Below are 26,778 nucleotides of genomic sequence, written 5' to 3'. Positions count from 1 at the left end.
ATACTTACTCCTTGTCCTTGGAGAATATTTTATGCATAGGTTTCAGGCTTTTTCATATTGATTAAAGATAGCTTCGTCTGCTTACTGTACTTTTTAATAAAGCTTTTATCCTTTTATCTCCAATGAAAATCAATGCTATTTCATTCTTTTAGATTCTTGAACTATCTCCTAAATTCCCTTATTTTTAAACATGATACTTTGGCCAACAGGTCATGTCCTCTAGGTTTAGATAATTAATAACTTTTAATTGGTGCCATATCTGGGTGGTTCAGTGGCAAAGAATCTGCCTGCCAATGCAGGAGACACAGGAGACTCAGACTCAATCCTTGGGTGGGGAAGATCCCCCAGAGAAGGAAGTGGAGACCCGCTCCAGTATTCTTGCCTGGAAAATTCCACTGACAGAGGAGCCTGGTGGGCTACAGTCCATGGGGTTGCAGAGTCAGACACAAAAGCATGCACACACACACACGCATATTCTGAGTTTCCCCTAATTCTTCAATTAAAATCCATGTTCAAGGAAATTCCTTTTATACTCTGTGACTTTTCTTACCTTCCTGAACCCTAGCTGCAAATTCCAGCGGCAGTTGAGCCCGGGGTTATATAGGAGTTCAATTTGAGAAGCATGGAAAAGATTCATGATTCCATCTTTCCTTCTAAAATTCGTTAAACCCTGGCCTCGGATTGGAAGGGAGTGTGAGACCTATGTCATTCAGTCGGCACTCCTCAGGATCTTAGGGCATTGTGGTGACCAGTAAAGGCCAAACAGAAGCTGACTGCTTGAACCTCGGTCTGCCACAGCTTCCAATGGGCCCCTCGATCTGCAGACGTTTACAATCAGCTTTAGACAAATTGATTTTTTTCTTTCTGATTATAATATCTATCAGTATTATTATATGCCTATTGTATTTATATGTCTCTATTTTTTTAGCTTAAATATGTGTGCAATTTTATGAAAATTGATTTATATGTTGCTGCTGCTGCTGCTGAGTCGCTTCAGTCGTGTCCGACTCTGTGCGACCCCAGAGACGGCAGCCCACCAGGCTCCCCCGTCCCTGGGATTCTCCAGGCAAGAACACTGGAGTGGGTTGCCATTGCCTTCTCCAGTGCATGAAAGTGAAAAGTGAAAGGGAAGTCGTGCAGTCATGTCCGACTCTTAGCGACCCCACGGACTGCGGCCCACCAGGCTCCTCCATCCAAGGAATTCTCCAGGCAAGAGTACTGGAGTGGGGGGCCACTGCCTTCTCCAGATTTATATGTTAACATTATAATATATATGAATATATTTATGTGGGTATTTTAGCTTCTTAAATGAAAACTTGATATTGCAACCCCATAGACTAACACTCCAGGCTTCTCTGTCCATGGAATTCTCCAGGCAAGAATACTGGAATGGGTAAGTATTCCTTTCTCCAGAGGATCTTCCCAACCCAGGGGTCAAACCCAGGTCTCCTGTATTGTAGGTAGATTCTTTACCATCTGAGCCTATATATTTTTCTAGCTTAAATGTATGTGTGTAGTGTATATATATGAATATTAATTCATGTATCAACATGATACTAGATATGAATATATTTATCTGGGCATTTTAGCTTCTTTAACAAAAATTTGATGTTTTGTGATGCGTTTTCCTTATCTTGGATTGTTCACCATAGATCCAAAGTATTTCCCTTTAGAAAATATATTAGTGCCTTGTGCTCAGGTCTGTTTAGAATCCTTGAAAGACGACATATGTGTTGGATTTCAAATTGGGATCCTCGCTGCTGCTCATTTCCCCCTTTCGCTCACAGCTTGTTCATTAGCAAAAGAGATGGGAAGGTCAATTTATTGTTCTAGACATTTACCGTTTCCTATTCAGTCTGCTCTTTTCCCCCACAACCAGTGGCTTTTGGAAGAACTTGGTCCAAAGGAAATATTGCCCTGCTCCATTGCAGTGTAAACAGAGCTGTGGCAAGATGTGCTTATGGAATTCTGCCTGGTGTGTTTTCCAGAAAACGGTGCGCCTAGTGGTGAATTACCTGCGCACGCAGAAGGCGGTGGTGCGTGTGAGCCCCGAGGTGCCCCTGCAGAGCATCCTCCCGGTCATCTGCGCCAAGTGTGAGGTCAGCCCAGAGCACGTGGTGCTCCTCAGGGACAACGTGGCTGGTGAGGAGCTGGAGCTTTCCAAGTCCCTGAACGAGCTGGGGATAAAGGAGTTGTATGCCTGGGACAACAAGAGAGGTGAGGCCACCTTGGGTCTTTGATGCGGTGCCACTGACTCTGCCTGTGAGCCCTCATGCAGAGCGATGGGGACACACGTTTGCAGGCATCTCCAATTGTGTGCAAACCAGAGCGGGAGTGGGTGGGAAGTAAAATACACAGACTGTAATTGCACCTCTTTCCCCCAGCTGTTTCAGTCGTGTCTGACTCTCTGTGACCCTATGGACTATGGCTCAGCAGGCTCCTCTGTCCATGGGATTCTCCAGGCAAGAATACTGGAGTGGGTTGCCATTTCCTTCTCCATTTCCCCCAGTAGTGAGCATACCCATTACCCCTTGTCTCCTGTGAGCGTCCATGAAATATGTAGAAAGGGGAAAAATGAGAATACTAGGGCTTTTGCTCTGAAAGAACTTCTCAGAAACCACACGTGAACCACCTTCTCCTGGATTTCCTTTTCAGTTGCCATGAAATACTCCCAGGTCTCAAACATTGCTCATGATCGAGACCAGTTGCAAAATTCCTTCTCACTCATTTGCTCAGTCACTTCAGGCATGTCCAACTCTTCGCAACCCCATGGACTGTAGCCCTTCAGGCTCCTCTGTCCATGGAGTTCTCCAGGCAAAAATACTGGAGTGGGCAGCCGTTCCCTTCTCTAGTGGATCCTCCCAACCCAGGGATTGCAGGCAGGTTCTTTACCATCTAAGCCGGCAGGAAAGCCCATCTTGGGAGATGTAGAACCTAATACCTGGGAAAAGCATATAATGCCAATCTCTGCATTAAGGAGTGGGCCCAGCAAGACTGTGGTCTTCCGGGAATGTGTGTGAGGCAGCAAGAGGGGAGACTCCCTCAAGTCCCAAGCTCCCTCTTCCTGTACCCACGCAGGACAGGACACACTGCTGTACCAGGAGAATGGCTGCCCCGGCCCCAAATCCCCCTCTTCTCTGCCTTGGGCACCCTCCCAGGGACCCTTGCCCTATGACCCTGGCAGCCTTCCCAGAAAATAAAAGACCATCACCTGACTTAGGGGGTGTGTGCTGCCCCTGGGGCCAACATCCCTTCTGTCTGGACCATAGTGTGCCCTGTGGGCCACGAAATATTTGATTGGCATCCCTACCATATGCTTCCCTCCCAGAAGAGAACATTCCTCTCCATGAGGAGCCCTTTCCTTTGCCCCTCTGGGGTTTCACCACCTCCCAGCCAGCAGCTGCTTGGGGAAGGGTGAAGGCCACGGGCAGATGTGTCCCAGGCGAGGCCTGCTCTGCCCTGGAAATCCTGGTGGTGGCAACTAGAGAAAACAGAGGCTTTGCTGCCACCTGCTTCCAGGATGGTGTTTAACAGCCAGGCGGTAGCAGGATTCTAGGGGATCAAGTTCAGTGAGGTAGGCCTGCTTTGCACTTGGCCTTTTCCTTTGGGGCACAGATAGCTGCAGGCCTTGTCAAGTGCTCCTGTGGGTTGAGAAGCCTGCCTTCACTCTCTGTTGCCTGCCTTTTCCAGTTCTTCTGACCAAAACGAAATCGGAGCCTTCCCTGAGCTGTCGAGGTACCGTCAGCCCAGTGCTGCCTGCCAGGCTGCGCCTTGCATGGCTCTGGGCTAGGACAGTGATGCATGGAGTGACTGGAGGGGAGGCAGGGTGGCCCTCGGGGGGCGTCTGGCCAGGCTGAACTGGGGCTGCGACTTGGTTTCTTGACTCCCTGGTTGGCTAAGAGAACAACGTCCCCTGTGTGAGGATTTGCTGTGTGGTTCTGATTGGTGTGAAAAGAAGATGTCATTGTAGAAAATGGGCCCTTTATGAACACAGAATTTGAGTGCAGAGCAGAAGCGGTCCATGTACAAGAGACACTGTACCCTTCCTACCTGTTCTTGCCTGCCTTCAGGGTCCGTCCTGCCCGCTGCAGAAACGGGCAGTGTGCGCTGTGAAATCTGACCTTTTCTGTCATAGACAAATATGGACGTGATTAGTCCAGATTTTGCATTCCCTTCTTATAAACTGTATATACTTTATTATATTTATTATAAATAGATATGTATTACACTTAATAATACATATATCCATATGTATGAACATATTTACATAGACATGTATGCACACACATGTATTGAGATTTATATAAACCTTTTGGACTATACACACACATACTCTAAGAGGATCATTAAAATTATGAGTGTTCATATTGTACAGAAATTTCTGTCCACGTTTGTTAAAGTGTTTAACAGTAGACTTCACTTCTAGACAAAAAATAATGCAGAAAGTCCCGTGGCTTTGGTCTGGAACCACAGTGCGGGTGCTGTGAGTGACGGTGCTGTGGCCTCAGCCACCCCTCACGTTCCTCATCTGTTACCTCCTCCATCAGACGCTGCAGATTATTGCTACAAATAGAGGGACTCTCTTTTAAGAAACACCATAGATGTCTCCAGAGAAGACATTTGGATGGCCAACGGGCATGTGACAAGATGCTCCACATCTGTAATTATTAGAGAAATGCAAATCAAAACTGATCAGAATGGCCATAGGTTAAAAGTCTACAAATAATAAATAAATGAATAATAGATGCTGGAGAAGATGTGGAGAGAAAGGAGCCCCCCTGCCCTCCTGCACTGTTGGAGGGAATGTATTGGATTGGCCAAAAAGTCGTTCGGGTTTTTTTCTGTAACATCTTATGGAGAAATTGAAATGAACTTTTTGACCAACCCAGTAAATTGGTGCAACCACTATGGAGAACAGTCTGTAGCTTCCTTTAAGAACTAAAAACATTGCCATATGATCCTACAGTCCCACTGCTGGACCTATATCTGGAAAAGAGAAAAACTCTTAATTCAAAAAGATGCTTGCATCCCAGTGTTCATAGGAGCACTGTTTACAGTAGCCAAGACATGACAACAACCTGAAGGTTCATTAACCTTTGAATGGATAAAGAAGGTATGGCAACAGTGGAATATTACTCAGCCATAGCAAGAGTGAAATAATGCCGTTTGCAGCAACATGGATGGACCTGGAGATGATCTTACTCAGTGAAGTGAGGGAGATAAAGACAAATATATGATGTCACTTATATGTGAAACCTAAAAAAAAAATGATAAAAATGAACTTACTTACAAAGCATAAATAGCCTCACAAACATAGAAAATAAACTTACAGTTACCAAAGAGGAAAGTGGGAGAGGGATAAATTAGGAGTTTAGGGTTAACATATACACACTGCTATATATAAAATAACAACAAAGATGTACTGGATAGCACAGGAAAGTATACTCAATATTTATAATAACCTGTAATGGAAAACAATCTGGAAAGAGTGTGTATATATACATGTATCTATGTATATGGGTAACTGAATCACTTTGCTTTACACTTGAAACTAACACAATATTGTCAATCAACTATAGTCCAATTAAAAAAAAGCAGCACCATGAACAGATAGTTGTTTTGAACAGAAAGCTCATATATATGAAGGCTTTATCAGTTCTGAGTGATTTGATGTTGGTATACCATCTAGCTGCAAGCGTGGAAAAGCTGGATCAGAGCTATTATGACTGTTCTTTTTTGACCCCGTACCCAGCGGTCCTGTGATGAGGATGGGCACTTACAAACATTGTTTTCATGCAGTGCAGACCTGGTTCCCCTTGCTGCTGGCTGTTCTGTTTCCACATCCGGAAGAGTGGATGTTTCAGATGAGCCAGTCCTCAGGGGTCCCTGCTGCATGCTCCATCCCTCTGCATCCCTCAGCTCACCTGTATCACCTTCTAAGTCATTCTGATGTTTCCAAACAGTATGTGCTTTGAGGATGAAGTATGTCCTCCCCCCGCTTGTATTCATATTTAAGTCTTAGTATATGAGAATACGTCAAAATAAAGTCCACACTCAAATTGTAACACATTTAGAGTGATGGATTCAGGCTCCTAAATGAGTGTTTTTCTCCAGGCCTGACTGGGTACCACGTGGCGCTTTGGCTGATGGGAACACTGTCAGGAGAGCCAAGTGCTCCCGCTCTGTTCCCCATATCATCCTTCCCCCAGTGCCTGCCAGTCGCACACCTCACCAGGGGCTCCATCAGTCTAGAGGCACAGATTAGACAGTCTGCCTGGGCCTCAGCTCAGAGCTGGATCGCTGGGGGCTGGAGTCTCTTGGGCCTCAAGGGGCGACACTGTGCTGGGGTGGCCAGAGCCTCCATCCTGATGCTGAAGACCCGCCGCTGCCCGTCCAGGGAGAGAAATGAGAGGCTCGATTTTGACCCGGTCTATGGTGGTGAGGTTGACGTAAGAGCCCGTGTGCCTGTGGTGTGTTCTTGCTCCCTCAACTCTCAGGCACTGTCATTTCCTGCACTTTGCACATCCGGTCACAGAGCAGTCAGTTCTAGAAACAGCCTAGATGGGTGGGCTTGGGAGGGAGGTGGGAGGGAAGGTCACGCGGGAGGCGACTTGGGTAAACCTATGACTGGTTCATGTTGATCTTTGATAGAAACCAGTTGGTTTCTGTCAATTCTGTAGAGCAGTTTACAATTCTGTAAAGCAGTTGCCTTCAATTAAGAAATAAAACACATACACACATGTTGGTGCATACTGTTGTTCGTTCACATACAGTTTTACTCTGTAGTACAGAATATTTTACTAAAGGCTCTGTGCCTAACAAAGGGTTTGATGCCATTAACCATGAACCCCATGTACACATGCGTATTGGGGAGGTGCATACCTCACCGCTGAAGCCGCTCTCCTTGCTGGTTTGGTTGTCGTGTGTTGTGAGGCTGCTGATGGGCCGGGCTGGAGCCACCTGCATGCAGCTGAGAGGCCTGACCCTTGTGACTAAAATGGGAGCCTTTGCTGCTGACGGATTGAAGGGACCCAGGGGCTTGGTTTGCTTCACTGTGGAGACGGTATTGTGTTAATGCATGTTGCAGGGGCACTGATTCCGTGTCGGCCTGCTCTAGTTAGAATATGGAATTCCAGGTTAGCAGATGAGCAGTTCATTGATGTCTGCCTGGTTCGGGTTGGTATTTTGGCGGCAGAGTGTGTGAAATCCAGTCCCCATGGTGCCAGTGGTCTGGCGCCCTGCCCCTCGGCACTTGGCAGCGGTGTGGAGTAATTCACTTTCCCGTTCTCCTGCTGCTGCTGCTAAGTCACTTCAGTCCTGTCCGACTCTGTGCGACCCCAGAGACGGCAGCCCACCAGGCTCCCCCGTCCCTGGGATTCTCCAGCAAGAACACTGGAGTGGGTTGCCATTTCCGTCTCCAGTGCATGAAAGTGAAAAGGGAAAGTGAAGTCGCTCAGTCGCGTCCGACTCTTGGCATCACCTAAATGTCTTCTCCTCTGGCCGTATCTGTGTCTTGGAAGAAAAGGACAGATGAGTGGCCTTCAAAGTGTCAACAGATCAGTGGATAATAATGGTCATAGAGGCCTCGTGGCACTGAGTGTGCCAGGCTCAGTCTGCAGATGAGTATACTGGGGCCAGAGCACGCCCACACCGCAGCGCCCTTACCTGCAGATGAGTATACTGAGGCCAGAGCACGCCCACACCACAGCCCCCTTACCTGCAGATGAGTATACTGGGGCCAGAGCATGCCCACCCTGCAGCGCGCTTACCTGCAGATGAGTATACTGAGGCCAGAGCACGCCCACACTGCAGCCCCCTTACCTGCAGATGAGTATACTGGGGCCAGAGCACGCCCACACCGCAGCGCCCTTACCTGCAGATGAGTATACTGGGGCCAGAGCACGCCCACACCGCAGCAACCTTACCTGCAGATGAGTATACTGAGGCCAGAGCACGCCCACACTGCAGCCCCCTTACCTGCAGATGAGCATACTGGGGCCAGAGCACGCCCACAGCACAGCCCCCTTACCTGAAGATGAGTATACTGGGGCCAGAGCACGCCCACATCGCAGCGCCCTTACCTGAAGATGAGTATACTGGGGCCAGAGCACGCCCACCCTGCAGCGCCCTTACCTGCAGATGAGTATACTGGGGCCAGAGCACGCCCACATCGCAGCACCCTTACCTGCTGCTCCCCTAGCTGTCAAGTGGTCCCCACAGCTTATGCACCCAAGGTGAGGGTGCTTTTTGAGTGCAGGATGCTGGGCCCTATGCTAGAGTCTCGCATGTGGGCGTCTCCTATGGCCCCAGGCCCCAGGGACGCTGCTGGGGGTAGTCCTGCCCCACCCTGGAGACCACAGCTCGTGCCTCTGTCCTCAGCTCCCTGCCTGGGCTCCGGTGTCCTCAGCTAGAACCCGAGCATCGCCATTCTAGCTTGACAAATCCCAACGAAGAAAACTCCAGGAAAAGGAGAAGATGGAGCATTCAGAGGTCAAGAATAAAAGAACAGAATAGAAGAAAAATGGGCCCCTAGAGACTGAAATGGAAAGGAAAACATTCTGGTTGATGTAGAGGGAGGAAAGTCCGCGGATATCGGTTACATGGGGGCCTGATGCGGCTGTCTCAGACGTCCCCGGGGAAGCCAGCGCGGTCCCTCCAGGTTCTGGAAACCAGTGGGCCCTGCAGGCAGGGCAGCTGTGAATGCACTTGCTTAGCTCCGTCTTGGACCGCCACCCTCGTGATGCGTAACGCAGGTGTTCTGCGCAGATGTCTCAGTCGCGAGAGCTGTGCTGTCCAGTCTGATGGTCACAGCCAGGCGTGGTCGGCAGCACGTGACTTGTGGCCAGTCCCAGTCGAGAGGCACTGTGCCAGGCACACTGCATTCTGAAGGCTTCGTACCGAAATGAATATGACATTGCATTAATACTTTTATACGGATAATGTGATAGAATGGTAATATTTTAGATCTATTGGGTAACTAAAACATGTAGAAATTAATTGCATCTGCTTCCTTTTTGATGCATCTACTAGAGAATCTAAAATTACCTATATTTGCGATCATACCTCAATAAAACCATGGGTAGCAAAAAAAATAAAAATAAAATTACCTATATCATCCCTTTATTTTTCTGTTGCACAGTACTGCCCTAGAACTTTAGGATTTATTTTTTTTTAATACCAAAGATTGTAAAAATATTTACTAATTTCATAAACCCAGCTGGGGGTTTTGAGGTGGCTCAAAATGCTTTGAAAGAAATAGTTGATGGTTTTATTCTCTTATAAGAATGAAAAAAAAGTCTAAGAGTAGAGTAAAACAAAGAAGCCCTTGTTGAGATTTTTTAAGTGTTTAATCTCTTGTTTCATATGCTGAAAATAACAGTACTTTTTTTTTTTTTTCCAGAAACCTTTAGAAAATCTTCACTCAGCAACGACGAGACAGACAAAGAGAAGAAAAAATTTCTGGGATTTTTCAAAGTTAATAAAAGAAGCAATAGTAAGGTAATTGATTACATACACATGTGATTCTATGTTCTGTACAGAGTTTTTTGAAATGTCTGTCCTCTGCCTGTCTTGGAATTTTCCTTAATATATGTAAGCATATTAATCCCTTCAGGGAAAAGGGAGCATATCGTCATTGTGCCCTGAAATGCCTGCCCATACCCTACACTTGAGTCCTAAGTGGTCTTGGGGGATGGTGTTCTATTTACCAACAGAACATGAAGCCGAAACCATGAGCCTTCTCTGCTGGTCCCTGCGCAGTCCTGACAGGAGGCTGAAGCTAAGTAAACATCCTCTGGGTGGATGGATGCCTGAATGTGTGGTTTAGGTTACATTTACCCAAAGATCCCCTTCTCCAGGGGATCTTCCCGACCCATGGATCGAACCCGGATCTCCCACATTGCAGGCTAATTCTTGACCATCTGACCCGCCAGGGGAGTCGTAATGCAGAGAACAAAAGATGAAGACACTTAAAGTCATCTTGGAAATTCTCAAGCCATATATGCCTTCTAGCTACAAAGAAAGGAAGTGCTTGGAAGCCTATTATGTTGGCTTTAAAAGCTTTATTTTGCTGTGTCAAGTATTTTCTCCTCACTAGTAGATGGCATGAGAAAAAGAACTGTTGTGTGGAGGATTAGCATTTAACCCACCAGCTGGGTTTGGAAGCGTCCACCATCCACAGAGCGTTAGAGGAGGTGTGAGGAGGGTGAACCCAGGTTGGTCCAGAGCCTTCTCTTCCTATCATTGGACCTCTGTGTCTGTGCACCAGCCTGCATGGGTCTTGACCTTCCAGAGCCCATGGGGCCTGTATAGCCATTACCTTGGGTCCCATTGAGGATGCTGGGGCACAAAGAAATCAATAAACTTGCTCAGAGTCCCAGGGTTAGATCCTGGGTCGGCTTTGGTTCACCAGTGAGAGCTTAGTGAGCAGATTGGGTGGAAGCTTGTGGCCAGAGAGAACTCAGGAGTTTCTCCCAAATCCCGGCTCATTGCTTTTAAAAAGCACTGGAGTGTATTGTTTTACATGCCTGCTAGGTCATTTCAGTCCTGTCCGACTCTTTGCAACGCTGTGGATCACAGCCCGCGAGGCTCCTCTGTCCATGGGATTCTCCAGGCAAGAGTACTGGAGTGGGTTGCCATGCCCTCCTCCGGGGGCCCTTCTGGACCCAGGGATCGAACCCAAGTCTCTTACGTTTCCTGCATTGGCAGGCTGGGATTTTACAACGTTGTGTTAATTTCTGCTGTGCAACAGAAGTGACTCAGCTATATTTGTACATATATCCCTCCCTCCCACGCCCTCCTAAGTGGGTAACTTAGCTGAGCGCTGTAACTTAGCTTAGCTCTGTGGGTGATGACAGGGCACCAAGCTAGCTCCCTGTGCTATAGAGCAGCTTCCCGCTAGCTAGCTGTCTTACACGTTGTTTAGTTGCTAAGCCATGTCTGACTCTTGCGAGCCCCTGGACTGTAGCCCACCAGGCTTCTCTGTCCTTGTGATTTTCCCGTCAAGAGTACTGGAGTGGGGTGTCATCTCCTCAGGGGATCTTCCCTGCCCAGGGATTGAAACCACATCTCCTGCTTGGCAAAAAGTCGGACACGACTGAGTGACTAAGCGCACACACCTCTGCTTGGCGGTGGGTCTTTGCCTCTGAGCCACCGGAGAAGCCTGGCAGTGTCTGTATGGCAGCGCTGCGCTCTCCGAGTCCCAGCTCCTCCTTCCCACTCCGTGTCCACACATCCGATCTCCACGCCTGCGTCTCGGTTCCTGCCCAGCAAATAGGTTCATCTGGACCCTTTTTCTAGATTCCATATATATGTGTTAGTGCGCAATATTTCTCTTTCTGACCTACTTCACTCAGCTCATTGCTCTCAGTCTTCTGATGCTTCGATTGTGGTTTTGTGGTTCCCTGTCATTACTGACTATATGTGTTTACCCCACGTGGCCACGTGGCCTTTGAAAATCTCTGCTTCATGTGTGTCTCTACTTAAGATCTTTGAGCCCCCTTCCCCATCCCTGTCCCCCTCCTCTTTCCGCCTCCCCTATCCTCTCCGTTTCTGTCAGAATTACTGGAAATTACAAATTCAGTTTCCCATGTGAATTTCCCTTCACTCTATAAAGGCTGGGTTTCTGATACCTGACATCTTTTTTAAAAAGTTTTTTAAGCATAGTTGGTTTACAATGTCGTGTTAATGTCTGCTATACAATAAAGTGATTCAGCTACGCACGTATATATTTTTTCCTATTCTTTTCCATCATGTTTATCACAGGATATTGAACATAGTGTGTCTGTGAATCTGTTTCTGTTTCATAGATACGTTGATTTGTATCATATTTTAGATTCCACAAAGTGATATAGTATGGTATTTGTCTTTCTCTGCCTGGCTTACTTCACTTGGTGTGATAATCTCTGCGTCCATCCACATTGCTGCAGATTTTGTTCTTTTTGGTGGCTGAGCAATATGGCTCCTGACACTCTGAGGTCAGTTTGCTGGGACTGCAGGCAGAGCTGTCCTGCTTGGTCCTCACAATTCTCTCTAGAGTCCTTCTGTGTCATGCTACTTTTGATAGATGAAACTGCCAGCAAAGCCAATAAAAAGAAATCTAGAAATGCCTTTAAGCAGAATAAGAGCCTAAAACATCCAGACAGTCTTGCCCTGATGGATTGGCAGGATTCTCTGTGAAAGTGTCCCAGATAACAAGGAAGCCTTGTCTGTGGGTCCCAGGGGTTTTGTCTCTGCCATACCCCGTGTTTCTTCGGTCTTGAACTAGCTAGAACTGTTTTCCTTTCTCATGCACTCCATCTTTTTCATTTATTTTATTCTGTTTTGTGCTCAGCTTCTCTTATTCAGTCGTAACTTTCCTAAGTTATTTGTTGTTTTGGGCTTTAGCTTCTTTCTTTCTTGTTTTTCCCTGTTTCTGTTGTTTGAGCTGCTATGCTAAAAGTAGCTTCCTTTAATCTGCTATAAACCTGGTGAGAGAGGTAGTATCAACCCCATGTTACAGGTAAAGGAACCTGAGCTGCACACTTTCAGTGAATCCTGGTGTTAAAAGTTGCCCAAGGTCAGACTCACCTCTTTCCAGAGCCTAGCTCTCATTGCCCACACGTTACACATGTCTGACAAGCCTGAATCTCAATTTTTCTATATTAAGAACAAGAGGGTTTTGAGTAAGTCATTTTTAAATGGTTTCTAAAATACTGTGATGCCAGACAGTCTACTAATGTCTGAGAACAGAATAGTAAGAATGGTGACATTTAAAGCTAAAGTGAGTCTTCCCTTATCTGCCGAAAGGAAAACAGTATGCATCTGTATGTGTAAAATCTCTTATAGAGAATATATTTAAAAGGATATCATTTTGGCTAAATTCAATGAGGGAAGATATCTTTCCTTGCTTTAAAACTTTGGTATTTTAATGTTTTTGACGTGATCAATTTTTGTATCATTTTTGTATTATTTATTCTCCTAACCCAGTGGTTCTGAAAGGTACCTTAGAATCACCTTCAGTTCAGTTCAGAATCACCTTAAGATCTAGTGTAACAACTGGATTCTTGGGTCACGGCCCCGGAGATCCTCATTTGGGAGGGTAGATGGGGCCCGGAAGCTGTATTTTCCAGTGCTCCCTGGTGATTCTCTGGCTGGAGGTCACCGACCATCCAGATCAAGGGAAACTTTCTTTTACACAATGAAGTTACATGTAATTATTGTTCACCTTTTACAGGTTGAGAGTGAGATATTCAGTGAGTTTCCGTGTATACCCAATGAGCAATGCAGTGTTAAACTGAATTTAAAACATAGAAATTCTCAAAACCTACTTAATTGCCTCGAATATTCGTTGAAAGGACTGATGCTGAAGCTCCAATCCTTTGGCCACCTGATGCAAAGAGCCAACTCGCTGGAAAAGACCCTGATGCTGGGAAAGATGAAAGGCAAAAGAAGGGGTTGCCAGAAGATGAGGTGGTTGGATGGCGTCACGGACTCTCAGCGGACATGAGTTTCAGCAAACTCTGAGAGATAGTGAAGGACACGGAAGCCTGGCATGCTGCAGTCCATGGGGTCTCAAAGAGTCGGACATGACTTAGCAACTGAACAGCATCATCGTCTCAGACCCATTGCTGTTTTCATGTTGCATAATTTTCTAAGCAAAAGAGCTATTTTGGGGGAAAGGACAAAAAAAAAAAATCTGTACTCAAGAGTCATGAATTTCAAAACTGATGTTTCCAGATCTATGAGCAGTGATCAGGGGCTATTTTAGAACTTTCAGGTTCTTAGCTGAGGGTCATGGCCTTGGATTAGAGTTGTTTATGGAGATGTTGCTGCCTTGTGGAATGGCCAGGCTGGCGTGTTTTGCTTGAACAGCTGCTAAGGGTGGCTGTGGCGCGTGCTCCTGCTTGCACCTGGAGCTGACCTGGGGCCTGCTTATGTCCCAGGCGGAGCAGCTTGGACAGCCTGGGGTGGGCAGCTGGGAGGACACCTCCGCGTCCAGACTGGGCAGGGCTTCAGATGTGAGCACTCACATCCAGGGGGCTTCTGGCAGCTTCGCACTGCCTTCCGGGAGGCAAAATTAGAAAGTGGCCTAGTTGTTTTTTGTTTCTTGGATTTTTTTTTTAATCTATAAAGATGCATAAAGCTTCATGTAGCTTCTGTTTTAGTTGCCCACTGGTACGTTCGGAAAATGAGGAATGTGTTAGTCTCCGCATGTGTTAGTTTCCATCTCTCCCGCCCCAAACAGCGTGGTGGGATGGATCCTCTGTTGAAATAACTGAGTCACACCGTCTGGAAGCACTTCCTCCCATTCTTAGGAGCAGCTGATGGTTTTGGAGCCACAGAGCCCTATTTCCTAAATTCTGCAAGTATACATTGAAGGAATTTTTAAAAAACCATTGGTGACCTAACATTTCAAAACTGGCATGTAGAAAGCTTCTTCATAATTTTAAATGCTTCAAAGAGAAAAAAATTCATAGCATCCGGTAAATATTGACATTTTAAATGTGTCTAATAAAGTTTGATACAATCACATAGACAAATTCTTCTATAACAAGAAAATATTTTGCATTATTATTCCTTTTCTTGGTTTAATACTTCCATGCCAGTCCCCATGTAAAATTATATTCTATTCAATATATATTTTATTCTTGAAAGTATTTTCTAAAGACTTGAAGTGAAATGTGATATAAAATGTCTATTTAAATTAGATTTTTAAATTTTATGTGATCATAAAACTGTGAGTAGGAGAATATTCTATACTGAGTTCTTATTACATTTGCAAATACATAAAAACAATGTACATATAATTGCTGATCAGTAATTGTTAAGCATGAAAAGTAAATTTTTCTTCAAAAGATATCTTTTAATAAGATGAAAGGTAATTTTGAAGTTTATTTCTTATATCCATTAATGAGCATAACTTATAGATAAAACCAGAATAGCTTCAGATTAATCCTGTGACTCTTTCCATTTTTATTGATTCAAATCCTGAGGAAATATTTTACTAAATATAATAGCAATAAATATTAGTATTTATTTATAATACTATATAATTTATATAATAAAATATAATTTATGAAATAAGTAATAAATACTAAATAAAATACTAAATACTCATTAGAGGATGGAAACTTTGCTGCTGTAGCAGTGTCCTTCAATCCTCTGAAGTCCCTCTGGTTAATCCCATAGTGAGTGCATGTGTTCCGAGTCACTTCAGTTTTGTCCAGTTCTTTGCAACCCTGTAATCTAACTAGTGTCTCATATGTCTCCTACATTAGCAGGCAGGTTCTTTACCACTAGCGACACCTGGGAAGCCCAATCCCTTAGTGATCTATCATAAACTATTATTTCAGTTGATCTTTTGTCTGTGCCTGACTAGGTTCTCTTTTAAATTAATCAGTAGCCAAGATTTAGAAGCCATTTGATCTGTCAGGGGATTTGTTACTCAGTAATACTAGAGTTATTGCCTCATGGGAGATATAAGAAAAAAAATACTTTATCAAGATTTCTCAAATAATAATTACACTCATTTCTCAGAGGCACTTTCTTTTTTTTTCAAATACAATGTTTGAAGGTATCTCTCCTAAGGAACATATATATAGAAATTAAATAGCATATATGAAAGTTTTTAATTATAAAGTATTATATACATGTAAGGAGAAGGCAGTGGCACCCCACTCCAGTACTCTTGCCTGGAAAATCCCATGCACGGAGGAGTCTGGTGGGCTGCAGTCCGTGGGGTCACTAGGAGTCGGGCCCGACTGAGCGACTACACTTTCACTTTTCACTTTCATGCATTGGAGAAGGAAATGGCAACCCACTCCAGTGATCTTGCCTGGAGAATCCCAGGGACAGAGGAGCCTGGTGGGCTGCCGTCTATGGGGTCTCACAGAGTCGGACACGACTGAAGCGATTTTGCAACAGCAGCAGCAGCTACTGATTTTACTAACATGTTGATCTGGGCTAAGGAATAGCAAAGGAGACTTTTTAAAAATTGAGATATGATTGACCTATAACATTATATTAGTTTTAGGTACACAGCATAATGATTTGATACATGTATAATATATTGGGTTGGCCAAAAAATTCATTCAGGCTTTTTCATAAGATTAGTTAATATTCATCTACCAAAAAAGAAAAGAATTGTGGCTGTGGTCATAGATGTCACAAGCACTTTGTAAATCTATATCATCAGTAAGTTTTGAGGAAATTGACATTGTCAGTTTTTACTCACTTTTGCCAAAACAGCATTTTTTTAGTCATTTAAAAAAATCTCAACCCAAACTTTGTCTATTTTTGTCAGCATCTTAGCAATATAGATTTAGCCTATTTAATTTATTGAGACCATGTGCCACATTAACTAATTAGTGAAATGGGCCCTTATTGTCCAACTGAAAATCCAAGTCACATTTACTTTGGATAAGGGATTCATGTCAATGTATGGCAAAACCAATATAGTACTGTAAAGTAAAATAAAGTAAAAATAAAAATTAAAAAAAAAAGAATCACAAAAAAATAATAAAAAATAAAAATAAAAAAATTTTAAGTCATATTTTTAATTTAAGTAAATGTGTTAATCCTCATGACAGTTATATAAAGACACCTGCATGTTCTCAATTTCCCACACATCTCTTTAAACATAGGAGTTTGATATCCAGGGCTTGAAGCTGTTTCCCCTTTAAACCCTATATTTTAAGGCTGTGAAAATCAGCTCTCCGCTTGCCTGAGAACCAAATCTTACTGGTTTCCAGTAAGAAGAAGGATTTAACTCATGGTGGGAACACAGCCTGGGCTCGAACCCAGAGTGACCACCGCTCATCCATAAAAATGCCTGTGACCATTATTCTCATCTGACCCCAAATCAGCCTGAATGCAGTTACGTAATGACCTGTAAGAAGAGCTCTTCTTCAACTGTCTAACCTTAAGCAAGGCTTTCCCTGCCGCCACCACACCACCAATGTTGCTGCTTTGCCGTAAAACCAGCTTAAATCCACTGCTGCTCTTTAGTTGCTAAGCCATGTCCAGCTTTTTGCAGCCCCATAGTCTGTTGCACACCAGGCTCCTCTGTCCATGGGATTTCCCAGGCAGAAATACTGGAGTGGGTTGCCATTTCCTTCGTCTTCCAGGCCCAGAGATCAAACCCACATCTGCATTGCAGGAGGTTCTTTACTACTAAGCCACATGGGAAGCCTTTAAATTCACTGAGAATGGTTTAAAACATCCAGGGCCTCATTAGACTGTAAGACTTACCATTCATCAGGCTCAGTTTTGGCCACAGATGGTTGGAAAATGTCATCTAATGTTTCACGCACTCTGCAAACTACCTTGTGTTTCTGCAGGAGATCTATTGAACTACCCTGAAGGGCTGGGCCACTCGCACCTCTGTGGCCGTTATTACATGCCAAGCATTATCACTGTTCCTACAGCAGTGGATGGTATCGATAGCATACATTTGTAGCAGACGTGGTTAATTTGTATGCAGTTTTTATTTTGATTAATGCAGCACAAGAACACATGCGTGACATAGGCAGGTAGATGCCAGGCTCCTCTGTCCATGGGACTCTCCAGGCAAGAATGCTGCTGTGGGTAGCCATTTCCTTCCCCAGGGGATCTCCCAGACCCAGGTATCAAACCCGGGTCTCCTGCATTGCACGGATTCTTTACCATCTAAGCCACTAGAGAAGGCCCGATAGATAGATACAGTGATAGACAGATCAATAGAGAGGTAAACAGACCTGGGCAAAAAGTTCATTGGAAATATCCAGAGCATTTATGAGGAAAATCATAAAACTCTACACACACATGCAAGAGTGTGTGCATGCTAAGTCGCTTCGGTCATGTCCGGCTCTTTGCATCCCCACGGACTCTAGCCCACCAGGCTCCTCTGTCCATGGGATTCTCCAGGCAAGAATACTGGAGTGAGTTGCCATGCCCTCCTCCAGGGGATCAGCCCAAGGACTGAACCCACATCTCCTGCGCTGACAGCAGGTTCTTTACCACTGGCACCACCCAGGAAGCCCACACACACAAAAGCAGAGTTGTGCAAATAGAAAGATGGGCCACATTCTTAGCTGGGAAGACTCACCATTATTGTGTTGCAGGTTGAGGTGGTTATACAGAGTAGTTTAAGGGAAGCGGGAAGAGTGTTTTATACACATATGGATGGTCTCTAGGATTTTTTTTTTCATTTTTAAAATTACAGGTGACATTTTATTAGAAATCAGACTCAACAACTGAATTTCTGTAATGTGGCAGATTAATTATTGGCCTGGAAATAAGAGCTTACTGGGTTTGAAGCCTTAGGGCAAGACAGCACTTACTAAAATGATGCTGGTCAAAGAGACGATACTCACAGCGGCCACCACCTGCCTGCCTGTGCCAGGCCTGCACTTACTTCCATGATCTCCTTTCATCCCCCCCACATCACTATAAAATAAGAGTGGCCTTCCTTATCCAGAGGCAAAAGTTTCCAGCTTCCAGGAGCCTAGTGGCTGATCAAATCTGTTGATGTCTGTTTATGTTTATCAGTATGTTTTGTGTTCATATTTGTATTTGTATGTCTGTGATAACTTGTCTGTGTTTGAGATTACGTTCTCCTCAATCAGGCATATTGGTGATGTGAGATTTCTTAAGGGCATAGCTCCCATTTTTATAAATTTCCCCCAACCTCTTGACTCCTAGCTGAGCACAGCCAGAACCCTCAGGGTAGGGAGCTGACCTTTCATTCCTCTTACTCATCTGTATGATGGGCATAACACCATCCAGCCTGCAGCATCCTTGTAAGGGTTAGCAAGTATAGAGCTCGACTAACACCTTTAAGGAAGCATTTTGAAATGGTGAGTAAACTGGATGGGAGCTTTATTAGAAAACTACCAGATGTTATTGTTTATTTTTCCTTGAGAAAATGCAACTGGTTTCTTATATCTGTAACCCAAAAAGCTAGAAGAGATTAGATCTGCATTTTAAAAATTAGCCTAATGTATGTGAATGGCCAAAGTAATCAGGTCCTTCCTGGAAAGGTTAATTTCATGTAAACTAATATTTACTGTATTCTAAGATCTATTTTCTTAATCAAGGATCCTTGCATCAGAGTGGGTATAACCAGCTCACAAATAATTTCAAGCAGTTTTCCTGGATTTGACCTTTTCAGGGAAGCTGGCCCTTCTCTGTGCCTCTGTGGAACCGCACAGATCTAGACCCCAAGACACACGGTGGGGACGTGGCCGGTGTCCACTGCATGTGACTAGTAGCGAGGCAGGAATGGCCCCAGGCTCTCTGTCTGCATCCTCTGCTCTTTTCCTAAGGCACATGTCGCAGGATGAACTCTGCCTGTTGGTGGAACAAGGCACCCGACCTTACTTGTAGTTCATTGCACAGAAACGCCACACGTGCAGAAACACTGCAGCGTCTGATGAAGTGGCGAAGAATGCTCTGGTGCAGGAGGAGAGGGACCCGAGTTCCCATCCTGGTTTTGCTTTTAACTCCACGACTCTGGGCAGATTGCAGAATGAACTGTAGTGATGGCCGTTTATGAGGCCTCAGTTCAGTTCAGTCGCTCAGTCACGTCTGACTCTTTGCAACCCCGTGCACCTTCATTTAAATGCTGTAAATTTGATGAGTCTAAATGATACAAATGAACTTACTTACAAAACAGAAAGAGACTCACAGACTTATAAAACGAACTTATGGTCGCTGGGGGGAAGGGATAGTTAGGGAGTTTGGGAAGGACAGGTACACACTGCTATATTTAAAATGGGTGACCAACAAGGACCTACTGTATAGAACAAGAAACTCCGCTCAGTGTTATGTGGCAGCCTGCATCAGAGAGGAGTTTGTGGGAGAGTGAATACATATACGTGTGGGGAGTCCCTTTACTGTTCACCTGAAACTATCATGACAGGTGTACCCCAATATAAAAAAAAAGTTCAAAAGAAAAAAAAATGTATGGCTTGAGCCATACCAGATACCATTAAGTTATAAAATCTTTTGGGAAATGATTTTAAAAAGCATTGCTTCAATTAAAAAAAAAAAAAATTCCTCTGGGGCCGTTTCCCCTGTTCAGGCGGTTACAGAAATCCTCCACCATCCTCAGGGTCCCTCAGAGGCCCTCACTGAGTTCCGAAGTGCTTCTCCATCCAAAGCCTGAATGAGCTCTCGCAGTCCAGGTTGAAATGTCACTGTTGGCCTGAATGGAGGTGGCTGCCATATTACTGTCCTGCCCCTTAGGAGCCCAGAAGTTGAGAAGGTGCCCTTCAGTAATGTGAAACTTTCAGAAAAACTTATTAAAAACTAAGCTGTAAAGCAAATTCCATAATGTAGTGCAGAGAGCCCCGTACTTTTCCAATATCCTGGATCTCTCCCCTGCTTGCCCAGGCCTGTTAAAAATCCCATCCCAAGTGGTGTTAAGGTCTGGCTCCCCGAAGTGTGTGTTGAGTCAGATCTGCCACAGGAGGGCAGTATTTGTACAGGTACAGTGAGTCCTGCTGAAACTCCCAGCTAAAAGTTGCTGTTTTATTGAGCATTCACAAAGAGGAGGAAAATACGTCCTGAGCGACAAGCCACATTTGGGATGCAGAACTAATTTTTGTTGTAATTCATTTTGAAGAGAGATTTACCAGTCTAGCGTGTTCTGTGTTCAGAACTATAAACTAAGCAGCTTATGAAAAAGTTTTCAAAGTGGAGGGGGAAGTCACGTTCCGCCCAACTTGGCGCATGTCACTTCATGCACTCTCTCAGCCAGCTCTGATAGACAGAGTGGTGCTTTTTCACTTTTCCTGCCCGAGCGTCATGTCATTTACAGTTTCCTCTGGTACAACAGTGGTCCCTTAATTTTTTTAAGGTGGTGTGATTGTCCAGGAGGAGGGACATTCATGGCTTTTGCTTCTGAATTCTGACTTTAGCACACACAGCTCCGTGACCTTCAGGCTCACCTCCCCTGTGTGCACAGCGGGTTTGTCACCCTCAACCCCAGGGCTCCTAAGAGGGTTAGGCGCACGCCAGGCACATGGAGGCATCCCTAGCTGATACTCGCCCGGCTGGGTGACTCTGCTCCGCTCCTTGTTCCTTTTTGCCTCGTGAACTGTAAGAAATGAGAGGGTCCTCTGTAGCTCAAAAGCCCATTTTCATTTGGAGGATTTTCATTATAAAAGGGACTTGCAAAGGTATTAGGGAATCAGACAGTGAGACAATGGCTTTCAAGACAACATATGTTACTGCGTGGTTTCTCCAAAGGGTAGTGCCGTCAGCAACAAAGCACAGTCATTGTAACCACTCGGGCTTTCATTTCTAATCCAGTGTCTCGGATAGGAAGCTTCTCTCAAACAGTGGGAAGGACACAGACCCAAAGATGTAATTTAGAAAAATGGTCCAAAGCTGCTTTGCATAGCTATTTGCCCATTCAAAGTAGTTTTTAAAGTTTTTATCTTGCCTGCTCTCTAGTGCAAATCTGGAAACTGTCAGAGGAAGGTTTTGTTTTTAAAGCCTCAAGGAATTTTTTTTCAAAGTACTGGATTCTTAGAATGGGAAAAATATACTCTAACTAGAGCCTGAAAAAAGGTTGATTGAAGGGCCTCAGGCCAATACTTAGTTCTCATAGTGGGGAGAAGAAACATGGATTTCTACCCTTTTGGCTGAGGATTTAATGTCTGTAGGAATGAGAAGTGAAAAAAGTTCCTTTCAAAATACTGATTTTCCTCATTTCCCTTAAAATATGGGTATCTGCTTTTTCCCCTAACTTCTGCGTTTCTTTTGTGAGCCTCTGCTGATCCTGGGTGGACAGGCACAAACTGCAGAACCACAGCTGTCTTCACAAGGGTTGGTTGAGTGGGAGGGATCCGAGTTACTTCTGAGACCAGACAGCAGAGAGAAGCAGGCCCCGGTCCCTCCAAGTCCTTCCCTGCCTTGAGAAAGGCAGCTGCGTTATCACAGTGGCTGAACCCCAAAGCTTGGGGCCCCTTTACTTCCTCTGTTCTCCGTGCTCCGCCTGCAGTCCGGCTCAGATCTCCACGTGCTGCCTTCAGAGGACGTCCCAAACCCCACCACCTCACTCCTCCCAGGGACCCCACTTCCAGGTTCCTTTCTAGCCTCACTATTTCAGATGTAGATGAAACTCCTTTTAGAACAGACCCCCCTTCCTCCCTAGAGGGTAACAGTCCTTGTGAAGCTTTTATATTTTAATAAAATACAGTCAATGATTATATGTTCATAAACAGTGCACAATATGTATGCATTAGCAATGTATGTAATGATTTACTTTCCAGAGTCTGAATCCTTTTAAAATTTTACTGAAATATGGTTAATTTACAATGTTATGTTAATTTCCGCTGTACAGCAGTGATTCAGTTACATGTTAGTCGCTCAGTTGTGTTTGACTCTATGCGACCCCATGGATTGTAGCCCACCAGGTTTCTCTGTCCTTGGGATTCTCCAGGCAAAAATACAGGAGTGGGTTGCCATGCCCTCCTCCAGGGAATCTTCCTGACCCAGGAATCAAACCCAGATCTCCTGCATTGCGAGCGGACTCTTTACTATCTGAGCCACAGGGGAAGTCTGTGTGATTCAGTTACAGCTACATATGAAGTGTACTCTTCCATTATGGTTTATCCCAGGATATTGACCATACCTCCCTGTGCTGCGCAGTAGGAGCTTGGTGCTCATCCATACTGCATGTAACAGCTTGCATCCGCGCATCCCAATCTCCCGATTCGTTCCTCCACCACCCTTTTTCCCTGGGCAACCACAAGTCCGTTTTCTGTGTCTGCGTCTGTTTTGTAGATAAGTTCATTTGTGTAGCATTTTCAGGTCCACATATAACTGATACGTTTGTCTTTCTCTGTGTCACGCCAGTCAGTGGGAGTCTCTGGTTGCATCCGCGTTGCTGCAGATGGCATGATTTCATTCTCTTTTGTGACTGGGTAGTGTCTGTTGTGTGTATGTACCATGTCTTCCCAAAGGCTGAATCTTGACTCATAGAATAAGAATAGTGAATGTGAAGAAAATAAAAAAGACATGGAAGGACTGACTGGAGGGAGGGGGAGGAGAGCAAGGAAGAGGCTGCCAGCTGCTTCACACGCAGTCTCCCTCAGTCTCCCGTCCTCTCTGCCCAAGCCCCTCTCTGGGCAAAATTCACCCGGGCACTGCCATGGGAGACTGGGGGGCCACCGGACACCTGGGGGATGGAGAGGAGCCAGGCCAAGTCCTGTGTTCAGGAGAGACATACGCAGAGGAGCCCCCCTCCCAGCACTGATCAGACTCCAAATACAGGGGCACCACGGGGTCTTGTGAAAGTTCTGATTCAGGGGCAGGGACTAGGGCTGTGACTTGGCATTTCTAATGAGCTCCCAGATGAAGCTCTGTGCTGAGAACCAAGGCCCTGGACCCTGGTTCCTGGGTGGAGAGGTGGAGTCTGGCTTAGAGAGACCCACACAGAGGACAGGGTCTGTACAGGAAGATTCAGTCTGAGAGATGGTCCATGGGGGCGTCGGAGGATGCAGAGGGCACGGCCAGGTGCTCCCGATATCTGTGTGTGTGTGTGCAGGTGTGTGTGTGAGAGAGAGAGTGTGTGTGTGTGTCTATGCAGGTATGTGCAGGACAGCTGGCAGTGACTCTAGATTGGAAGCACACTGAACAGGTGACTTCCTGCTTCTGACCCTCAGTCTGGGATGAGAAGGCCCAGAGCTTTCTTTTTATCTCATGGTCAGAGTGATGCCCATATTTACCTGGTGAAGAATGTTTGCTGCCCCAGAGGACACACTGTGAGTCTATAATTACATCGTAAGTATAACTCTTGAAGGACAGTCTCCAATAAAGCCTAACGCTTACTTGTGATGCTTCCTGCTGGGTGACCCAGTGAGCCTGGGACCTCCTTTTGGAGGAGATGCTGAGACCAGCTTTCAGGAGGCACCGATCAGGAATCTTGGCACCTAGCATCAGACTGAGATAATCTGATAAACTTGGACAGTAACTGCTGCTTGGACATTAAAAAAAAAAGGCAGAAAAGCCAAGAAAAGTAAAAAGGTAAGAAAGGGATGTTTTGCTTCCTTGGCTTGAGAGAAACATACAACATAGATACAGATAGGTATCTGTGCATATCTGTCTGTGTCTTGATCAGAGTATTTGGCTGAACTATAAGAATACGTTTTTAATGATATTTCCTAAGTGGTTTGTTTTTGATACTGTTTCTTTTAGCATGTTAGATTTCTGTCTTATATTATCTAGATGATTTTCTAGCTTTATAACAAAAGTGAAAGCAAGTCATAAATGCAGTGGTTATAGAGTTTGTTTCGTTGAAAATTCGGTAATTTACAGAAAAACAAAATGTGATTTTCACCTTCCTCTGACTTTCCTTTCCATCTCTGTCTTGGGGTGAGTTGAATGCTCTGTGTTGAGTGGAGGCTGGCAGAGTGTGTCTTTGCATCTTCATTGAAGATGACATAGGCCCTTCTCCATGTACACCACCATAATGGGAGCTGGAACAATTTCTCGTGGAATAAAATTTAAATACTACCAAGCAGGTGTGATATTCCTCCATTCAGCTTCCATTAGGTTTACTGGTTCTAGTTGCTGCTGTGTTCAGTACACACTGCACCTTAGGTGTCTGTCTTCCAGGTATTAATTTATGGGGATGGGGGTTGAAATCTGTGCAAATGAAGCTGAGGGTACATATGAACCATGCAGTCTGTTCGTCACCAAGGAGAGCCGTCTTTGTTTTTCTAAATGCATTTTATGACTCTGACGTCAAACATGTGGTGTCTAACCCTCTCTTTAGAGTCATCTCAGTTGATTTGGCTGTGCCCAAAATCACCTCTGCTGCTGGTTTTAGAGACTGACTTCTGATCTTAATAGCCATCATATCCTGGCTTCGGTGCAACATTAGAGTTACTTGTAGCAAAAAGCGAGGAAAGGATTTTAAGCTTGCTGAAGGCAGGAACCATTTATCATTATTGTTATTACATTTTCATGACCCTGTCCCTAGCAGCTAGGCCAGTGCCCAGAACCAAGAGGAGGGACCTCACATGTGCCTGCTGAGTGCATGTGTATCGCGTTCAGAACTACGGCTACTGAAAGTCAATTTCTGGTTCATTGTGTTACTAGAAACAAACAGTGGAAGCAGAGTCAGGTTACACATGAATATAGAAAAATAAAGTTATTGGTGCTGAAGTTGATATCCCAGTTGCCCAGCACTCTGAAGTTTTAGGCTAAGATTTTGAATATTGAATCCCTCACTGGAAAGGGGAGAGGAGGCAGAGTTTCAGAATGAGAAATGATGTCCCACACTTCTGTGGACAGCTTTGGGAAATTTGTTGCTGCCCCTCCTCTCCTTGATCCATGTGTGTAGGTTGGGGATTCGAGGGACCTAGCAGCTGTGCCCGCGGCCGCCTTTCCAAATGCCTGCCAGACACCAATGTGACCGCCCAGCCCAGCCTGTTCTGTGACAAGGTCTTTGTCCAGGAGGAGGGCGGGTGTGTTCCTAGGGCAGAGGAAGGTGAGAGCAAAGCTGCATTTGAATGTTTCCGATGAGTCACAGTGATGTGGATTGTTTGAGCCTCCTGTGGAATAGCGCCCTTTCCAAGGGAACTGTAAATGATGTTACCGTATGGTATGAGTCCTCTGCGGTCCTCAGAGCCCCTTCTTTTCCTGGCCTTGGTCACTGCTGCCAAGGGGACAGTAGTGCAGCCCCTTGCAGGCCCCGAGGTGAGGAGAACGTCCCTCCACTCTCGGGTGCTACGCTGAGACCAGCACCCTCCACCGTCAGGAGGATGTCATCCTTCACCCAGGCTGCCGTCTGAGGAGCAAGGTAGAAATAGTGTTGAGGGGGTTCCCTTTACTCTTGAGAAGTGGAAACTAGAAGTTAGAGTGCGTGATTAGAGATGAGAAGTTACAGACTATATGTGTATCTATTTGCTGTCATATAATTCTTGGAAATCATACTCTGGATGTTGCGAGTTCAGCAGGACCAGTGAGTCTGGTGAGTTGAGAGAGGTTGAGTCTAGAGCCTTGTTCCAGAGCAGAATAAAGCCGTAGAGCCATTTCCAAGCTGAATGTGGAGGCCAAGCTGAATGTGGATGGCCAAGGGTCAAGACAGTCCGAAAGGCTGGCTGTGGTCATGCCCCTAGAGGGGTGTGGTCTGTTCCAGACCGGGGCATAGCACGCTGCTCCTTTCTTGTTCTGCACACAGTCACCTTCTCCGATGTTTGACCTAAGGCTACTATTTAAAACTGGAGGGGATCCAACAAACAAAAGTTCAGGACCAGCTAGCTTTACTGGGAAATTCTGTCGAACATTCAGAGAATTATACCACTCTTTCTCAAATTGTTCCAAAAAGCACGAAAAGGAGGGAACACTTCCAAACTCATTGTATGAGGCTAACATTACCTGACACCAAACTCAGAAAGGGACACCACAAGAAAAGAAAATTAGAGACCAATATCCCTGATTAATGCAGATGTGAAAAATTCTCAACAAAGTATTAGCAAACCGAATACCACAATCCATTAAAATGTCCAGACACAATGATCATCTGGGATTATTCCAGGGAGGTAAGGAGCGTTCAGCATCAGCAGATCGATTAACGTGACGTACCACAGTAACAAACTGAAGGATAAAAACCATACAGTCATCTTAACAGAGGCAAAGAAAGGCATTCAACAAAATTCAGCATCCGTTTATGATAAAAAATCTCAACATAGTTGGTATAGTGGGAATGTACCTCAGTGTAAAAACGGTCATCTATGTCACGCCCACAGATAACATCAAACTCAAGGCTAAAACTAAGAACTTTCTTCTAAGATCAGGAACAAG

At 45.1% G+C, this 26,778-nt stretch overlaps 1 protein-coding gene across 1 annotated transcript in view; it reads left to right on the top strand.

Moving 5' to 3' along the window:
- Positions 1–26,778, top strand: part of COBL (cordon-bleu WH2 repeat protein) — a 296,580-nt gene that overhangs the window by 120,453 nt on the left and 149,349 nt on the right. The window contains exons 4-5 of the mRNA XM_018047457.1: positions 1,989–2,217; positions 9,401–9,498. Of these exons, the coding sequence (XP_017902946.1) occupies positions 1,989–2,217; positions 9,401–9,498 (327 nt within the window). The remainder of the gene's footprint in view (positions 1–1,988; positions 2,218–9,400; positions 9,499–26,778) is intronic.

Source organism: Capra hircus, chromosome 4 (assembly GCF_001704415.2).
Source record: "Capra hircus breed San Clemente chromosome 4, ASM170441v1, whole genome shotgun sequence".
Taxonomy (NCBI): Eukaryota; Metazoa; Chordata; class Mammalia; order Artiodactyla; family Bovidae; genus Capra; species Capra hircus.
This window is presented reverse-complemented; position numbering and strand designations above follow the sequence as displayed.